The sequence below is a fragment of the Mycetomoellerius zeteki genome, unplaced genomic scaffold (genome assembly GCF_001594055.1).
Source record: "Mycetomoellerius zeteki isolate Tzet28-1 unplaced genomic scaffold, Tzet1.0 scaffold35, whole genome shotgun sequence".
Taxonomy (NCBI): domain Eukaryota; kingdom Metazoa; phylum Arthropoda; class Insecta; order Hymenoptera; family Formicidae; genus Mycetomoellerius; species Mycetomoellerius zeteki.
This window is the reverse complement of record NW_017257338.1, coordinates 526,019-543,781: the sequence shown is the minus strand read 5'-3', so window position 1 is coordinate 543,781 and position 17,763 is coordinate 526,019. Positions and strand designations below refer to the sequence as shown.

The 17,763-nt window shown below is 35.4% G+C and overlaps 1 protein-coding gene across 1 annotated transcript in view; it reads right to left on the bottom strand.

Moving 5' to 3' along the window:
* Positions 1-1,530: 1,530 nt before the first annotated feature.
* LOC108725527 (retinal homeobox protein Rx1) overlaps positions 1,531-17,763 on the bottom strand; it is a 61,069-nt gene continuing 44,836 nt past the window's right edge. The window contains exons 3-5 of the mRNA XM_018452581.1: positions 3,817-3,914; positions 3,538-3,716; positions 1,531-1,870 (exon numbers count right to left, since the gene is read on the bottom strand). Coding sequence (XP_018308083.1) covers positions 1,707-1,870; positions 3,538-3,716; positions 3,817-3,914 — 441 coding nt within the window. The 3' untranslated portion in view covers positions 1,531-1,706. The remainder of the gene's footprint in view (positions 1,871-3,537; positions 3,717-3,816; positions 3,915-17,763) is intronic.

The following is a 17,763-nucleotide window of genomic DNA, read 5'->3' as shown; positions in this document are numbered from 1 at the left end:
GTCAGTGCACTGCAAAGCGTAGTTTAGACGAGAAAGATAAATAAATGAAAGCAATGAATAAATGAATGATACTTTGAGATTTGAAGTTAACGATTTTTAACAAAAAATACATCATTATTAAATTAAAAGAATGTGTTCCTTTCAATTTTATCAATTCAGATTCTCTGTTTTCGGATTTGAATGTTTATGTGTCGAATATCTAAATTATCTCTGTGGACACGCGATCTAAGTAGATAATAATTAATAAAAAAAAGCGATAATTATTTATTATTCCTCTAAATGGTCTACGTACGTAGTACGTAGTGATAATTTAAATATCGCACACATAAATCAATAGTTCATTGATGTTTGTCCACGTACTCGATGGTCATAAAATGATATAATTATTTTATGAAAGATATCATCGTTAGTTCCTCATGTACCAATTATTAGCATTGAGTATTTGTTATGTTACCGAATGATTCACGCCGCATATCGCATCTCGAAAACGATGTCCTGCAGTTTTGTAATTGTAAGTTCAATCACGTATTAGCGAATTAATGAAAAGTTAATAATACTTAAAAATAAATACTTAAAAAAATTTATTACATATTTACTCTCGTGACGGTTGACACCAGCACATTTGTACCTGGCGTTATATTGCTTTATAAAATTAAATAATGTACACCTAGATCTCTCGATAATATAAAGTCGTATATGTATACGTAATACATAATCGACCTTGAGCCAAATATTTATGCCTTTTAAAAATTATTCGCGTAACTTTTATGGCAAAATCTGTCATTTCCTATTCACGATTTGAAAAATAATTTAGCATGAGACTCGACATACACACATATATGTAATAAACGTATCGTGAATGATAATGGCAAGTTGATCAAAACTGATCATCTTTGTCTTCACTTCAGCTATGTAATAAGTTTGCGCAACACAATTCCTTTTGTCTATTGCACAATGCCGACTTGGAACGAGTCCCGAACAAATTTTTCAATTTTACGTGTGCAATCCGCCCGAAAATTTTGTACTAGACTGAAAACATAGGTTTTTATTGGCTGGCTATTTAGTGGCTACTGTTGATATTGTTATATCAAAAACATCACAAATAACACAAATAAACGCCTAAGAAACGCTTTGATTTCTTTTACGCTTTCCGTGACGTTTCAGATAAAAACTCAATTTCCCAGGTTGACATTAATAATTAGCCCATTGTGTGTCTCAATCATGAACACATACTCACTGATCATAGATACCTGCCAATTATCACATTGATAGTCTCTATAATCGTCGAAAATATACCCACCGATCGTCGATAGTCGCAATATTAATCTCTTTGATTTTACACGTCACCAACGTACATTAGATCATCCATTGGTAACTGTTGGTACCAAGAACAAGATCCTTCTTCAATCAGGTTCACTCCCTAATGCACACACGCACACATACACACAAACGGACGATCGCTTCGCTTTTTTTTGTCTAGCTTCTTGTACTTTCGTCACGTCCAGCACCGTCGGTGATTTTCCCCTCGATCATGGAACGAACTCGCTCTCGTCGTTCGATATACCGCTCGCACTGCTCAGATGACTTTCGCCTGATTTAGAATGTCTTTGGGCGAAAGATTGTTCGCTTACTCGTCACGCCATCACAAGCACGAGGCCGGTACGGCTGGCAGCGGTGCGCGCCCTTGGCGTATCTTCAGTTAACCTTCAGACCATCTGCAAACCTTTCGTGATGCTCTCGACGTGTTCCTTGGCTCGCATCCTGAGCGCTTGGATGCTCGAGGTACGCGGATCATGTCCCGGCGGACTCGGCGGTGGTGGTTGCACGTGGCCGCCGGCACTTATGCTCGCCATACTGCTGGCTAGCGAGCCTGCGAACAATGCGATTTCTACTTCTCGTTGGTATGCTCGATGATAATGATCATGATGAACGCTATCGTAATGCTGATTAACTCGTTAACCCGGGAATAGTCACCTGGGATGTTTTTACACCCCAGCGCACAGTGGTTCCAAAAGCCTCTAAACCTGGTCAAAATTATTTATATATTATTTATACTAATTTTTTAATAAATTTTGTATAAAATGCTTCTTATTATTTGAAATAATAAAAAAGGCACATAATGATATATGTCATGATAATGTTTTTAACTTACTTTACAAATTATTCGCTATCATCACAATTATCAGAAACATTTGACGTTTTGACCGTAAGATTGATTCCGGGACTTAATAGAGTGATGACATCTGCACACAGACACCATATCACGTATTTATTTATCATGAACATATTAAATGTCTCTATTAAATATTTTATGATATCAGCTAAGAGGGCAAGATGTGCAATTTTTTAAGGGAATTTAAAATTATCATTTCAATTATATTAAAAATGAAGTCTTAATTGGGCATCATCAGTCTTTTATTGTAAATATTTGAATGATTTGTTAAATTAGACTAACAATAAAAGAAATATACAAATATAGTCTAAATATTAATGCTTATTTTAATTGACTTTGGTTATTCTTGTACATATTGTACTTTAATTGTTGGAATAAATATAAAAATTAAAAAATGGTAAAAAATAAGATAAAAACGCACACATATTACTACGTACCATTCATATTTAAAAAAAATAACAAAATATATATCTTAAATTTTTAAAACTAATGCTACAAAAAAATAATTTAGAAGATTGTTTACTTTCAATATTTGTTTTAAATAGAAGAAAATAAAAATGTCTTTGTCGTTAGTTCTATAATTTTTCGATATAGTATGAAATAATGATGGCAATTTAATCATTGAAAACGAAGTTAGGCCATCTTTTAAAGGAATTGGAATCACTGTGCAGCGACGAGAAAATGTGAATTATTGTAAAATGAATACTATTTTCTTTCATTTTACACATATTTTCTTTTTTCTTTAATAATTATTCTTTACCTTTAGTATGCAAATTCCTTAAAAATTCACAATAAAAAAAGCGTTATGTTAATTAAAATATTCATTTTTTAGAAATACTGTTATAATAAGTTGCTAAGAGCCGGTTGTTCCATCTTCGGATAAATTATGTGCGGTAATTTACCTACTGGATAAACAAAAGAGTAAAAGAGTATAATAGAGTAAGAGAGCAAGACAGCTTAGAAAGGTGGAACAACCCAGCCTTAGTGTGCTTGTTTCATATGTTTGAGTTTCACTTTTTTCAAAAAATTGTACAATAAATCCATAATGTCCTCAAATGCCAATAAAACAATCAATAATGCACAATATGTTGTTTATAATAACGATTTCAATTAGGGTGTAAAAACACTTCAGATAATTGTTTACGTAAAAAGAAAAGGGATGACTACCCCCGGGTTAAGCATGCTTTGCGTTGCAAGAACTATCGTATACACATAATTTTTTCAATAAATACTATTTCTTATTTTTTTATTTTGTTATATTCTAATTTTATATTCTCAACTGTGAATGTAATGTTTTAAATTTATTATAAATTATCTACGTTATGCTTGGCAAAAAAGAGGAATGTATTAGAAATAAGTGTTACCTGGAACGGGGTTGGGCACAGCACCGACATTTGGCGGTGATGGTAATCGCCTGGGAGACGTCAGATAACTGGGATACCCCGTATGAGGTGCAGCGAGGAAACCGGGAAGTGCGCTGAGCAATCCTGGCGGCGCGAGCCAAGGATCCCCTGGCAGACCTAGAGCTGGACCGGCAACGTTCCTGAAACGAAACATTTCCGCGCTATAATTGCTATATGTATATTTAGCGTTACAAGGATTTATATGGTATCTGCTCTATTAATGTAAGCATTCGGACAAACCTCATATTAGCAGCGTGATGGTATTCGCTCAAACCTAGTCTCGCAGCCTCCATTTTCTCTTGTCTACGCCACTTGGCTCGCCTGTTCTGGAACCAGACCTGGAACATAACGTATAACGACAATTTGTCATTATTTAATCGGAAAAACGTGGAGAAAAATTTAAACAATGAAATATACTTGAATATATATTTACTTTAACACAAAGGACTATGCCCAGTTTTATAGGGGAATTTGAGCTCCCCGGATGAACAACTTTAAAATATACCTCTAAAATTTTAAGATATCAAAGAATCAAAAATTCCATAAGCCTAACTTTATAGGAGAGGTTTTCTGAGTGCTCCTAGAACACACATATATTGGCCATATTTCAATTAGGCAATTAAAATCTTTCGTTTCATACTTTGAGTGTCTCTCTCCCCTCTTCATTGATTAATATATATCACTTATAACTATTCATTTGGAGTCCAAAAAAGGTTTTAGTTATCTTCGTCAAGATTGAACATATTCTAGATACTAGATGATTCGAAAAATCGAATAAAACCAGTCTTACATGGTACGCAATACGTGGTCATACTACCGAACTTTGAACAGCTGTATCACTCAAGGGACTCATTTTACAAAGTTATGCATATACTTTTTAATTTCCTTTTTTGATGCTCTACAATCCTAGCTAGATCTCAATGTTGTTCAGCCGAGGCCCAAACTGGGCATAATCTTTTATGGATCACTTTAGGAGCGTGATAAATTCTATCATTTTTCTTGCTTTCAACTGATAAGTGACAGTATTAGCCGTATTTAATATTTTGCATAATTTCGCAAATTCATTAAGCTCCCTAAGGCGTTTGGCTCGACGTAAATCGGGGAACAATAGCGGCACAAACTCTCATTAGCCGCTGAGACGCGATAATGGTAACGTGTCACTACCGTATACTTGAGGAAGAGGCCACCCTCCTTTCTTCCCCATTCTTCCCGCCCCGATCTCAACAGCAGACTTCGAGGTATCGCTCTTGACTTCGTAGAATGTTCGACTTGTTATTATTAATACTATGATTTTCTCATATTACTACTATAATCATAGTTTTTCAAGATAAAACAATATTCTATTTTTTTTAGATAATTTATATTTTTTATGTAAATATTATGTATTTAAATATTTATATTTGATTATTTTATAACAGAAGAACACCCAAAAAATAGAACAATAAAAAATGTATTAAAATTATTTAAAATACTTATTTTCAGTGAGAAAGGAAAACAGAAAAGAAGAGAATTTTGATCCTTTTTATTGTTAGTGCATTATGTCACAAATATCTCTAATAAAAGTGTCTGTTAAAACAATATAATTTTTATTAAACTTAACCTTATTATTACCGTTTTGCACTTGGTTGACCATAGTCAGTTTAATGACAGCTTTTATTTGACGATTGTTAATAATACACTTTTGTTAATGAACTGTTTAACGGTTTACTTTTCAAATATAAAAATTGGAAGAGGCTCTATTTATTGTATACTAGGACTGGATTTGTGCAAACACCGCATATTATATACCTAATCAAAGGTCTGTTTTCTGTGGCTGGACTAGTGTACACTTTTGGAACTTAAAGTGAGATAGGTATATAATATGTTTGATATTTGTCGAAAGCGAGTAAAAGAGTTATAGTGCAGTTTAGTGCAGAAACAGAAAACAGACTACAAGTTTGAATTTTGGATATAGCTGACGATGACTTAAATTGAGCCAGAACGTCCAAATATCTTGCTAAATAATGTAAAAAGAATTAAATATAATTTGCTTTGGCACACGAATTATCGCGCAGGATTTTTTACTTTTACCTGCCCTTATAAAATTTTACTCGTTGTTTTTATTAAACTGTGTATAAAATATTTTTCAAAATATTTTAATACAGTTATATTAGTCGTTCTGCAGTTATTCATATATTAATAAAGAAAAAATATTCGTTCACATTCTTAATTAAAAAAGGAAATTTTCTTTTTAATTGCATGTGCACATTTGTAATGTTGTAACCATTAGAACTATTTAATAAATATTCTGAATGCTCGAAAATATAATCATGAATGATCTTTTGTCGTTACATTTTTTAGATTGACATTAGCACTTCTATAATTGAATTAGAAAAATTTCGGCTTGGAGGGCTGCACTTGCTTTTACCGACAGAGACCAGTTATCTGCAAAAATCTAACTGTAGGAAAACAAATGAAAATGAGCAAAATAGTAACAGTAAGTCAGAGCAAAAGTGAAAAAAGCGATAAGAAGAGCGAGAGAAGAGAGATTCAGAGGGTTCAATAGAAAATGGAGTTCCTTTGGCGGGGTGCGATCATGCAAAGGGCGAGAAAAGTGGTTGCTAAGACTTTCTCCCTTTTCTGTACTCTCTTCGTCTAACCTTATCTCTCCCTCCTTCTCTGTCTCTCTCTTCCTCCCTACATATTTCTCGATTTTTGCTCCAAAAGGAGGGTTGCAGAAATGTCTCTTTGGGCGGGTCTCCTTGGTCCAACCCTGAAAGCGGCGTTGGCTAAGAAAAGGGGGGACCAAGAAGAGGGTCGGTCGACGAAAGATCGAAGGGTGTGAGCGGCAGGGGGGAGGGTCCACCCTTCCATCGGCATTAAGAGGGTAACGAGCCCGTGGGGCGAAATCGAAAGTGAGCGAGCGACGCGACGTAACGCGACGCGGTGCGCTTCCAAGGTGGACTCAAGAAGGGAAGGGAACGCCGGAGGGGGCACCCCAGTTCACCGTGACGGCTCTCAGCCATGTTGATTTCTTTATTGTAACATGGCTGCTGTTGGCAGCTCGCTTAAGTCTATTGCGTTAAGAGCTGATGGTATCGGGATCTTGGCTTATGAATTATTCAGTCCTGGTCGAGACGCGCCCGGGTATAAGGCCCACCGGGTGCCCCGTCCGTGACGAATTCACACGCGGCGGCGAAGTGAGCGTAAACCATTCAGACCGAGATCCATCGATGAATCTTGGTTTTTGCTTCGGCAGTCTTCTAACACTTAAGAAGGGATAAATAACGCTGAGTAATCGAGTCCAGCTTCTTTACGGTAGCTGACAGCGAGGTTAGAGGATAATTGTTCGTACACGAGTTATTCGTGACCTACATACAAAGATGAACGTATATTATTATTCAAGATTCTTTAATAGTAATAATACGAAGCTAACAAAGTGTTTCGTCGCGCACGCTTTCGAGATCAGTTCTTTGCAAATTTGTTTATTAATAGGCGATGCAAAAATTCCTTCGGCGCCTCCGAAATAATCGGTAACAGGGTGAAGCGTCGCGTTCGAATAACAAGGCAATTAGCCTTATGTAAGCAAATTGAATATTATCATCGGGAATGAGTGGCGGTGAATCGTCAGGAGAAGAGAGAGAATATGAGAAAGAGGGAGGGAGAGAGAGGGGGGAGGAGAGAGAGAGAGAGAGAGAGAGACTGAGAAAAACACGGAAACGAAGTGAAACGAAGACCGAGTTAAACGTCGGAGGCATCATTCGAGGTTTGGAGTTTGATGCAGGAGAAAGGAGAGGAGTGGAAGGATAAGAGGAAAGGGGAAAAGAGGGAAGCGAGGGAGTGGATATCGGAGCATTCCCGAGCTCATCAGGACGATATTCCGCTCTCGAGAACGAGAAGCAATTTTCTTTCCTGGCTCCGTGGATGAGAAAAGGCTACGGACAAGATGCCACGCCGAAATGATGGGAAAATAAGCGAATTTCCCTTCGTATCTCTTATATATCCTTTTCCATCTTGCCCCTCCTCTTCCCACCCTTCTCGCAGTCTCCTTCTTCCACTCTCTCTTTCTGTTTCTCTCTTTCTTTCTCTCTCTCTCTTTTTCTGCATCCCACGCCTCACCATAACAGTCCGTCTCACCGTCTCGCCGAGGACCGACTCGCGTTTAGCGGCGAGAGAGTGCGGCGCTCTCTCGTTCTCGCTCCTCTCGCGGAAATATAAAGAACAGGGCTAACGCGGCTTAATCTTTTTAGGTCGTAAATTTATTAGAGCAGGTACTTCCACCTTTTCCGCTCGTCTCCGCCGACATTCTTCTTCTTATCCCTCTCTCGCCCTTCTATCTCACTCAGTCTTCTTCCTACCCGAACCGACCAGCCGGCGACGATCCTCGGCAATGATATTGCGAAGGTAAACTCGCTTAGACGGTTTAAATGCAAGAAAATTGAAATAAAATGGAAGTAATTCCGAGATTAAAATTGGACGTCGTTCCGTTGTCGCTGAGAAGCGGCGACACTTTTTCGTGTCCCTTCTCTTGCCCCACTGTGCCCTGCTTCCACCGTGGCTTGTTGGTCTCTGTGAGATTTTACGTAGCACACTCTCGCCCGAGAAACTTTGTGATGTCAGAGTTACATAATTTGCAAGATTTCGCTGGAAGGTTGACGCGCGGATAAGAGGACTAATTATCATTATCGTGTTAATGTGCAAGTAACATAACGGAATAACAGACCCAACTCTTTCGCATATAGAATCGTTGATTCCGACGTAATCGGTAAAGAGTGCGGATAACTAAACATAGCTTAATTTATTTTAAAATAATTGTCAAATGATACATTATAAATGTTATAATACTATGCAAAAATCTTTTGACTGGAATTAATGTATGCACTTAATAAATACTAAACAATAAACTAAAGGCCGCAGCACAGATTTTAACGGATAATGCGTAGTGCATAAGAGAATCAACCAAAGTTTCTCTTTTCCATAAAATGGAAGGAAAGAAAGGATTCTTAGTTGATTCTTTCTCATACTATGCGTTATGCAAAAGTTTGTGCTGCGACCTTTAGGTTATATCCACACAACTTGCATAGTCGCATAAATGTATGCATAAAGAAAATTATCCAATCGCATTTTACATGCGTCTTTATAACAGAAAAGTGATTGGATAATTTTCTTTATACGTATGTTTATGCAGCTATGCAAGTTTGTTTGGATATACTATTTAGTTTGAGTCAATATCATAATACAGCACACTTTATCCGAGAAACATCCTGGGGGACATTTTGGGAACCATAGAATTCTTAGGACGTCTCTTGGAGATGTGTGTATGGGATATTCTTTAAGTTAAATTGTTTAATTTTATTGTTTTAGTTAAATTAATGACATCCCAGCAAACACAGAATATAACTGCAATATTGCAGCAACATTGTAACATTCCTGGTATATTGCAGAATGTTATTGCAATGTTGCTGCAATATTGCAGTTATATTTTGTGTTTGTTGGGATGTTAAGTAGGAACAGTGGCACCTATAAAAATTATTAATAATAATTCAAATTGGATATATAATTTGACATTAGGAATTTAATAGCAGTCTACCTGAGTGCGTATGGAATACAATATAAAACATGCGAAAGAGATATGAATGCATGGACTATGGATGATGTGTTTCCGGTGACTGGACGCAACAGCTCTCGTTCTCTTTGGTAACATACGGTGACGAGCACTCAACGAGCAAGAAGCATATCGCGCCGAAAATCACTCTCGACTCTATCTGTCGCACGAGCTTTTTTTTCTCTTACCCCGCACACGTACGTGTACGCATACGATTGTCTATCATTTCTCTCTCCCTCTCCCTTTCTCTCTCTCTCTCTCTCTCTGTCTCTCTCTCTCCATCTCTCTGATGAAACGCATCGTTCCGGGACGATGGTCGCTTTATACTCAACGGCGGCTCTCGTCGAATTCGGATTAGCGCCGGCAAAAAGGTATTCGAGGTGTTCACGCCACGTCGAGTTCATTGTTGCCGACCAGAGTATTAACAGATTTTGGGCATTGTTCCCCCGTGGTGGCGGCTTGTGAGGTCTCTGACAGAAAGTTGTGCGGATGCGCGCAAAGACACTGCGTCGCGATACGTCACGATGGCGCTAATTTCTAATGATGCAATTTTTGTCGAAAACATGTCTTTTAGAAACTTTCCTGTCTCTAGTCAATATTTTAATAAATTCGCAAAAGAGATTTATAATTATCATTTTTGCACTGAGAAAAAAGGTTTTGATATTTATGATTATAATTACATGTATATACATAATTATGGTTATTATGCTATAGTCTTGTTACATTACTACACTGCTATAGTAGTCTTAGTAATAACTGTATACACATAATTCTATTAATAAATATTTACATATAGTTGGCATAAAAAATAATTACAAAAATATAATTGTTATTATCATAAAAATGATTGCATTTATTATAATCGTACTACAAGTATCATTTTTAAGATAATCATGCATAAAATATGATAATTGTAGTCACAAATACCAAAAACTTTTCTTTTAATGTGATAATGTAATGTTATGCAACAATAAGATGCATTACAATGAACGGAATAATGTATATTAGAAGTAGAAATTTATTATCAAAATATTTATGTTAACTCTCTAAATGTGTGAATGAACAAAATTTAAGTAATCCCACTACACTGACAATAAGAGAAAAATGTTTAGCGTTTGTGACTATAACGGCATGGTAAAATAATCAATAAAGATGTTTCACTGTATTCTGAAGAGGGCTTAATCGAGTAGCCGGAGATCTTACAATAAAGATTAATACGTTACATTAATTAGTTATAAATTATATTAATTAATTATAAATTATATTAATTAATATTAATTAGCGTATAATAAATAGTACAATAGATACCTATGAAATAATGTCAACATTCACAAAATATTGGATGGAGCACGAACACATAGAAAGTTTTTTCTTTTTCTAACAGCATTATCCTGTATTTTCCGTTCGCATAAGATTGCGGCTCTATGAAAGTCGAAGATCGACCAAGTCGTGTGAGATGGATATTAAAGCCTTTATGATAGAGGAGATTAATGTGTCTTCCTATTAGTGTTCTGCGCAAAATTAGGATGACGTTGACGTTGATATCGAAGTCTTTCCTATAGGATGCTAATAGTCCACGGGCGTTTTATGGGCGCACTGTGGGATGGTGTTAAACACATGCATGAATTATTTATTTTCTCACAGTATAGCGCGTCATGCGACAAACTTAATTGAATCGACAGTACTTTAGTGTATCAGCAAAATCCTTTTCTGCGTAAGGGAGCAGCTGCTAACTTTTTCAGTGAAGAAGTCACGTAATAATAATACGCTTTTCAGTTCTCGTATTAAACTTGTATTAAATATTGAATTAAATCAGAAAGTTTGAATTTTCTTTATTAAAAAAAAAGAACTATCACTATCCCCATTTTATTTGATTAAAAATTTTTTCTCTGCGATGAAGAAAAGTTATCGAAACAGATTTTACCGTCTTTTAATAATTTGCACCGTCATTTAATGCCCATTAATACCTTTTGTATGTAGTTTATTATCAAGTAGGTTCAATAGAATTTCAAGAATCAAATGTGTTTATATGACATTCGGATGTTTCAAGTAATAGAGAGAAAGAGAGAGAGAGAGAGAGAGAGAGAGGTGAGAGAAGGAAGGGAGAAGGGGAAGAGATGTCATGTGTCATTATTACACTTATCGATAATATATTCTGATAATAATCAGAAATGTGTGTGTGTGTGTGTTAAGTATTGCTGTATATACAATGTTTGGCCATTTGTACATTTTTAATATCGTTTTTACATAAAAATTACTTGTGATTCAACGGTAATTTTTTTAAATATAGTATATGAAGCTCGTTATGAGATGAGATGATGCGTGAAATTAGTCTTAATTTATATATTGATTTATCTTTTGAAAATGTTATTTATAAATAAAATTGACATCGCCAATTATTAGAGATTAAATGATGCAAAAAATGACTTCTAGCTGAGAATTTAAGAAACTTGTTTTATATATAACTATTCTTACATGTACATGTATGTATATGAATATCTACAGTAATAAAATTAAATGAAAATTCAACTATTTCTTTATTTTTTTTCATGCCTGTACTAGGAAGAAGTAAAGGATCAATTAATTAAATTCTAGTTAGTTAACGTTTCATAACTGTGTGTGTGTGTTCCGTAGCCAATCATTTCTGATTATTCTGATCATTTTCTACTTCCATATTCGAAGGATTATCCTTGGCTCTTAAGGACAATACGTTGATAGTGGTAGGTTCGACTGTTATGGAACACGATAGACGCGCGTTCAACAGCCGTAATCATTGATGTTAATCGCTCTAGCTAAAAAAGGCCAACACAATGATACCACTAATCCGGAGACAAGGAAAAAGATAGACGAGGTTATTTTTCTTCCGGGTGTATTACAAGTCTATCAAAGCCCTATCGTTGGTACACTACGACAATCGTGGATAGAAGGGAGAAAGGAGAAAAGGAGAAAGGATCAGAGGGTGAAAAGAGCGAGCGTGCGCGAGAGAGAGAGAGAGAAGGACCAGGGGACACGTTTCGAATATAAGCCTAGATTCCGGTCCAGGGTACCGCGGTATGCATAGAGAAGGGAGATGTTTGGAGAGGGTTGGAGTCTATTATTCACCGCGCTTTTTATGCCCCCCATCCCTCTCTCTGATCCCTCGTTCTTTCTCTCTCTCTCTCTCTCTCTCTCTCTCTCTCTCTCTCTCTCTCTCTCTCTCTCTCTCGCTGTGCTATTCCCCCTTCTCTGCTTCAGCCCTGTCAAACTGTCGGCTAAATTCAATCCTATGCAGTCGTTCTCATTTTTTTCTTCTTTTAAGTCCTAAGTTCCGCTTATAAACGCAGATTTGCCTACACTGTAGTTAAATGATCACTAACTGATTGTTCTAAATACATCAACATTATGTTAGTTTATATAAATGTGTAAAACAAATTTGCAAATTCTTCATTTCAATACTTCTTTTTACATGTGAGTTATTGTATTATATTTAAGCGTATGAATATTATAACATGATTATTTACAAGAGAATGGCTATTAATCATTACTTAAAGTATCAAATTGAGAAAAGAAAGACATTTGACAAAATTTAATTTATAATAAAATAAGTTGCAAGAACGGGGGGAACAAAATGTCATATACACGTATATACGTGCGAGAATAAAAAAAAGAAAAAATCTAATCAGCGTTGTCGAAGAAATAATTGTAAATAAAAAATTAAACTATTTTGAGTTTGATTTTAGCAAAAAATTTCTTTTGAGACAATTCCTTTTTATTTAATAACATTGTTACATATATATGTATTTATAAAATTATTTTATGTATATATTGAACACAATTAAACATAAATTGATGTATCGCTGAACTTTGTTCGATGATTGAAAGATCATATCTTTCTTTTCAGGCGATTTTACAACACCGAGTATATCTATTCTTACATTTTCTAATACGGTATATAAGTGAGCACCGCTGGCCGTATCCTCCAATAAAGCCACCCCTGTCGTTGCATGTAATCACCCTTAAACACTCCAACGCCCCGACCTAACCCCGTCGTACTGCGATACAATACTAATGTGTTACAAATAACATCCCAAACACGAGATGATTTCACTTTTACAATGCGACTAAACGGCTCGTCGTAACGCCGTTCACAGATCCACCATGGATCGTTCGTTTGTTGTTCTCGAGTGGAACCTCGCGTCGCACAATGATTTCGTTGGATGATCCTCAGATCACGAGGACTACCAAAGCTTTTGTTATGAAGTCACACAAATTTCAGTGCAGATTCGAATATTCTTTTACATTCCGAATATTATTTTGTATTTGACAAATAATTGCATTAAGAAATGCATGAAATAATATATCATCAAATTACCCCATGCTCTAAAAATTCAAACATGCATAAAAATAACCATTTAATTAATGATCATTAAAATGTTAAACAAATTTGGATAATTATTTAACATTACGTGCTTTAAAAATTTTATAGCAATTGTAATACATATACATGTATACATATATATTGTAGTTGTATATTGTTATTAAAGTAAAGTATTAAAAATGTCATAAAATTTCAATTATCTTATACCTAATGAATTCCTGTTGCAGATATTTTAATTCCTAAGTAGTATTGTTTTTTTTTTAAATAAGAAGTCAAGGATACTTTGTTTTAAATGGACGACAAAATATTCTAATAAATTTTTAAATTATTAATATGAAAAATTATAAATGTTATTATAAAATTTTAATTATTCCTCCCGCAGATATTTTAATTCCTAATTTGTATTATATACGTTTCTCTATGAACGAGAAGGTAAGGATTCACATTATTTTAATGGACTACGACAAAATCTTCGAATAAACTTTTAAATTCTTCCTTTAAATTTGCAACAAAATTGCAATCATTTAAAAATACAAACTGTAGCGCGTCCGACATTTTGTAATTCATAAAAAATGTCACGATATGCGAACAGCGCTTTTGAGCAGCGCGTGCGATCGGGAGGGTAGCGTGAATGAGAGACCGCGCAGAAATTCGACAAATTAGCCGTATGGTCCGCGTATTTTGACACCGTGCCCACATTGTCTGGCCTGGTCGTTGTATTTTCTCGCTATACACACTCTCGCGGCGACGAGATCGGCTCTCAGTGAATGCATCCTTTGTGCAGGAAGCTATTTACCAGACAATATGTTTGCGCCCAAAACGAAGCTTTCAAACGCGTTCTCTTTCTCTCTCTCTCTCTCTCTCTCTTTCTGCGTATATACGCAAGCTTTTGTCACTCGTGCGTAGTTTGGAGGAAAGCTCTGTGAAGTCACTGATTGGAACGATGACTTTCCAGGTCTTTTTTTTCTCATATCCTGGATACCGTAGCACACAAATAGCATCTTTTTAACTTCATTGGACCAAATACGTCACTATATATGTTTCAAATTTATATCATATTTTTTTCTTGCATTATATACAGTCTTAGCTAAAAATCTCAAATACTCCGCAAATTAACATAAACATTCTAACGAAAAAGAAATTAAAAAACACTGAACCAAAAATGTACGTAAATACAATAATAATGTTCATTGTATTAATAAAAAATTCATTAAAATTGGTCCAACGTATAATTTTATTCTCATAACGATTTAAGTTTTAAAAGAATGAATATGAGCTACAAAATTAGAATTCATTATAACAATGAATATATACATTGGAACAATTAAATATTACCCTAATGTTTTCTCGTAAAACATTTTCTTTATTAACAATACATTATTATGATTAATGTATTTTACATTATATATTCACTTCTATAAAATTTTATAATACACATCTAATGAATGAGTTTATTGAATCTATGAACACGTTTTTTGAAGGAAAGATTTTTTTCAATATTAAATATTATAAAATGATTTAATTAAATGTTATATTAAATTATAATACATTAAAGTACAGCATATTAATAAACAGTGACTTGTTATATTAATAAATCCAGTTATTAGCTAACGAAAAATACTCAGTATTCATAATATCTATTAAAAATTCATTGTATTAATGAAATTCAAGTCAATAAACGTCATTCATTGATACAACGGACAAGATTTTTTTCAGTGAATGATTTTACAAAAAAACAATATATTTATTTGTACAACAATTTTAATATTTTGTTAGTTCTTTTCTAAATTTTATTTCCGTTTTTTTCAAGAAAATGCAACAAATTCAGAGTATTTTATACTTGTGGCCAAGGCTTTATATTGTTGGGATTACGCCATAACTTCGTGAACGATAGCAAGTAATGATAGTAAGAAAAGAAACGTTTAGTTAACTTTGGTTTGCGTTAAATAGGGAAGTCGAAGAAATTAGACTCGAGAGAGAATTAGACCCGGGAACTGGATCGCGACGCGCGCAAGTATTTAACATCATTAAGTCACGTCTGTACATTTGAAATTACGCTGCGTCGTGCATTCACGGTAGCAACGCCATCGTTTCGCGTAGCTGTGTGTTCTGCCGCATACAATCCCGGCGACTGTACCGCAATTAAGACTGCTCGTTTATAGAGACACTCATCAGAGTCTGGTCAATGCGCCACTTTCAGCAAGCTATTTCTCCCATTTCTTCCCCCCTTCTTCATACTCTCTCTTTCTCTCTTTCTCTTTCTCTCTCTTTCTGTGGATTACTTTCAGTTAAATGAAATTAACATAAAATACCGTTTGTGTATTGAATTGCAAACAATTAAATAGAATAAAATTACATGCTTACATTACTAATTGTATCACAGGTATGATATTTCACAATAATCAGTTCTAAAGAAGTTTCATAATAATTATAACTCTAAAGCCCAGTGTCTACGATTTTAGATCTCCAAGATCTCCAACAGAGAAAAATTAACAAATCACATTTGAACAATTCGACTAATTGACTAAGGCAGTTGGTCGCAATTTTTTCTCCTTCCGAAATCTTGATACGATTTCTAGCATCGTGGACACAAAGCTTAATTACAATACTTTTGTCACTCTTTTAAGAAAGTACACGTATTTTTGACAAAATGAAACAGTTATATAAAAATTACAGATTTTTCTACATTGTATTTGAAGGTAATAAAGGTTTGACTGTGATTTAGAATTTGGATTGAAAATTATTTTAATAAGAAGTAGATAAATATGTTCAAAAAAAAATAATTAAGATGAAATGAGTAAAGTTTTATTTAAACTATAAAATTGTATTGTTAAATATATAATATTATAAATACAATATTATAAATATAAATATTGACCTTATTGAACTATTTCAAATGTATATAACATTCATTTTTATATGGAAATTTCCAATTCCAGTTACTTTTTAATCTGTATATCTCTGATACGTCTTTAAAATTGTAATATTTCTTTTGAATTAATTTCTCGTTAATGCAATTAACATAGTTTTCTTAAATGTTTAGCGTTTTCCCCTATACGCTGTTTTGCAAAATTACCATTATGTATTAAGACATTTGTGGTAAATGTCTTTAATTTTCACCATCGCTTCTTCCGACGGGAAATAGCGGGGAAAAGCGAACTCGCGGTAACAACAGAGAGAGAAAAAAAATCTCGGTGGTGAAAAAAAAAGCGAGCGAGATATAAAAGAAATACGCTTGCGACCGTAAGTGCGCTACACGTGAAAATCCGTCGCCGATGTAATAACTCTAATAACTCGTAATAAAGCCCGGGTGGAGTCGTATTAGCGTCAGGAGCACGCGTGGGCGCACAAAGGGCGGCCGCCCTCGACAAACACTGTGACTTTTGATGATTATTAACTTCATGGGCCAGCCACGGTCGACCGGGAGATGGGTATGCAGAGGAGGAAAGGACCGGAGTGGTGGAAAAGGACGGGAACGGGGTGGAGGCGAAGGGTATAGGCCGTAGACAGTAATCTGTTGCCCCGGAGGCTTTCTGGTCCTGGTTGAAGTCTCCCTCCTCTTCCCCCCCTCTCTCTCTCTCTCTCTCTCTCCAGCCCTTCCTTCCACCTTCCACGTGCCCGCCCTTCGTGGCTCTTCGCTCGTACTTTTGCCCCTACCTCTGGCCGACGCCTGGGAACCAAATTAATAGTTGGTTCTGCCTGGATATATCTCGAATTCGTTGTATTCCCCGGCGAGAGAGTGACCCCGAGCTTCCCTTCCTTCCTTCCTTCTCTCCACGTGAATAACGTCGCGCGCGCGTGGGCTCTGCCTGTACGTGTGAGCGTTTACGTGTGCGTTTGTCGGTCTCTTCTCCGGCTGCGTTTGACATCGGTTACTCGTTAAAGGGCCGCGAGATGCCTCGATAAAGCGGGGGCTCTTTCGTAGTCGAATGGCTTTAATCAAACGGGATTTGGAAATTGATAATTGGCACGATCTCTCTACGTCAGGGTCGTTTGAGAGAGAACTTTTAACGGGATCGAGCGCTCCGGTTCCGGACATACCCCGAGATACAACCTTGCACCTTTCGAAGAATCATGGCATGGTCGAACAGTTCGTATTAAATTTTTTTCATCGTTTTCTGATGAATGTAATATAGATTATTCACGTGACAGACGAGAATTTTTATTGATCACTATCAAACTTACATTTTTATTTAAAAAATGATATTAAAAGATAATAAATCTTTCTATAATAATAATTAAATTA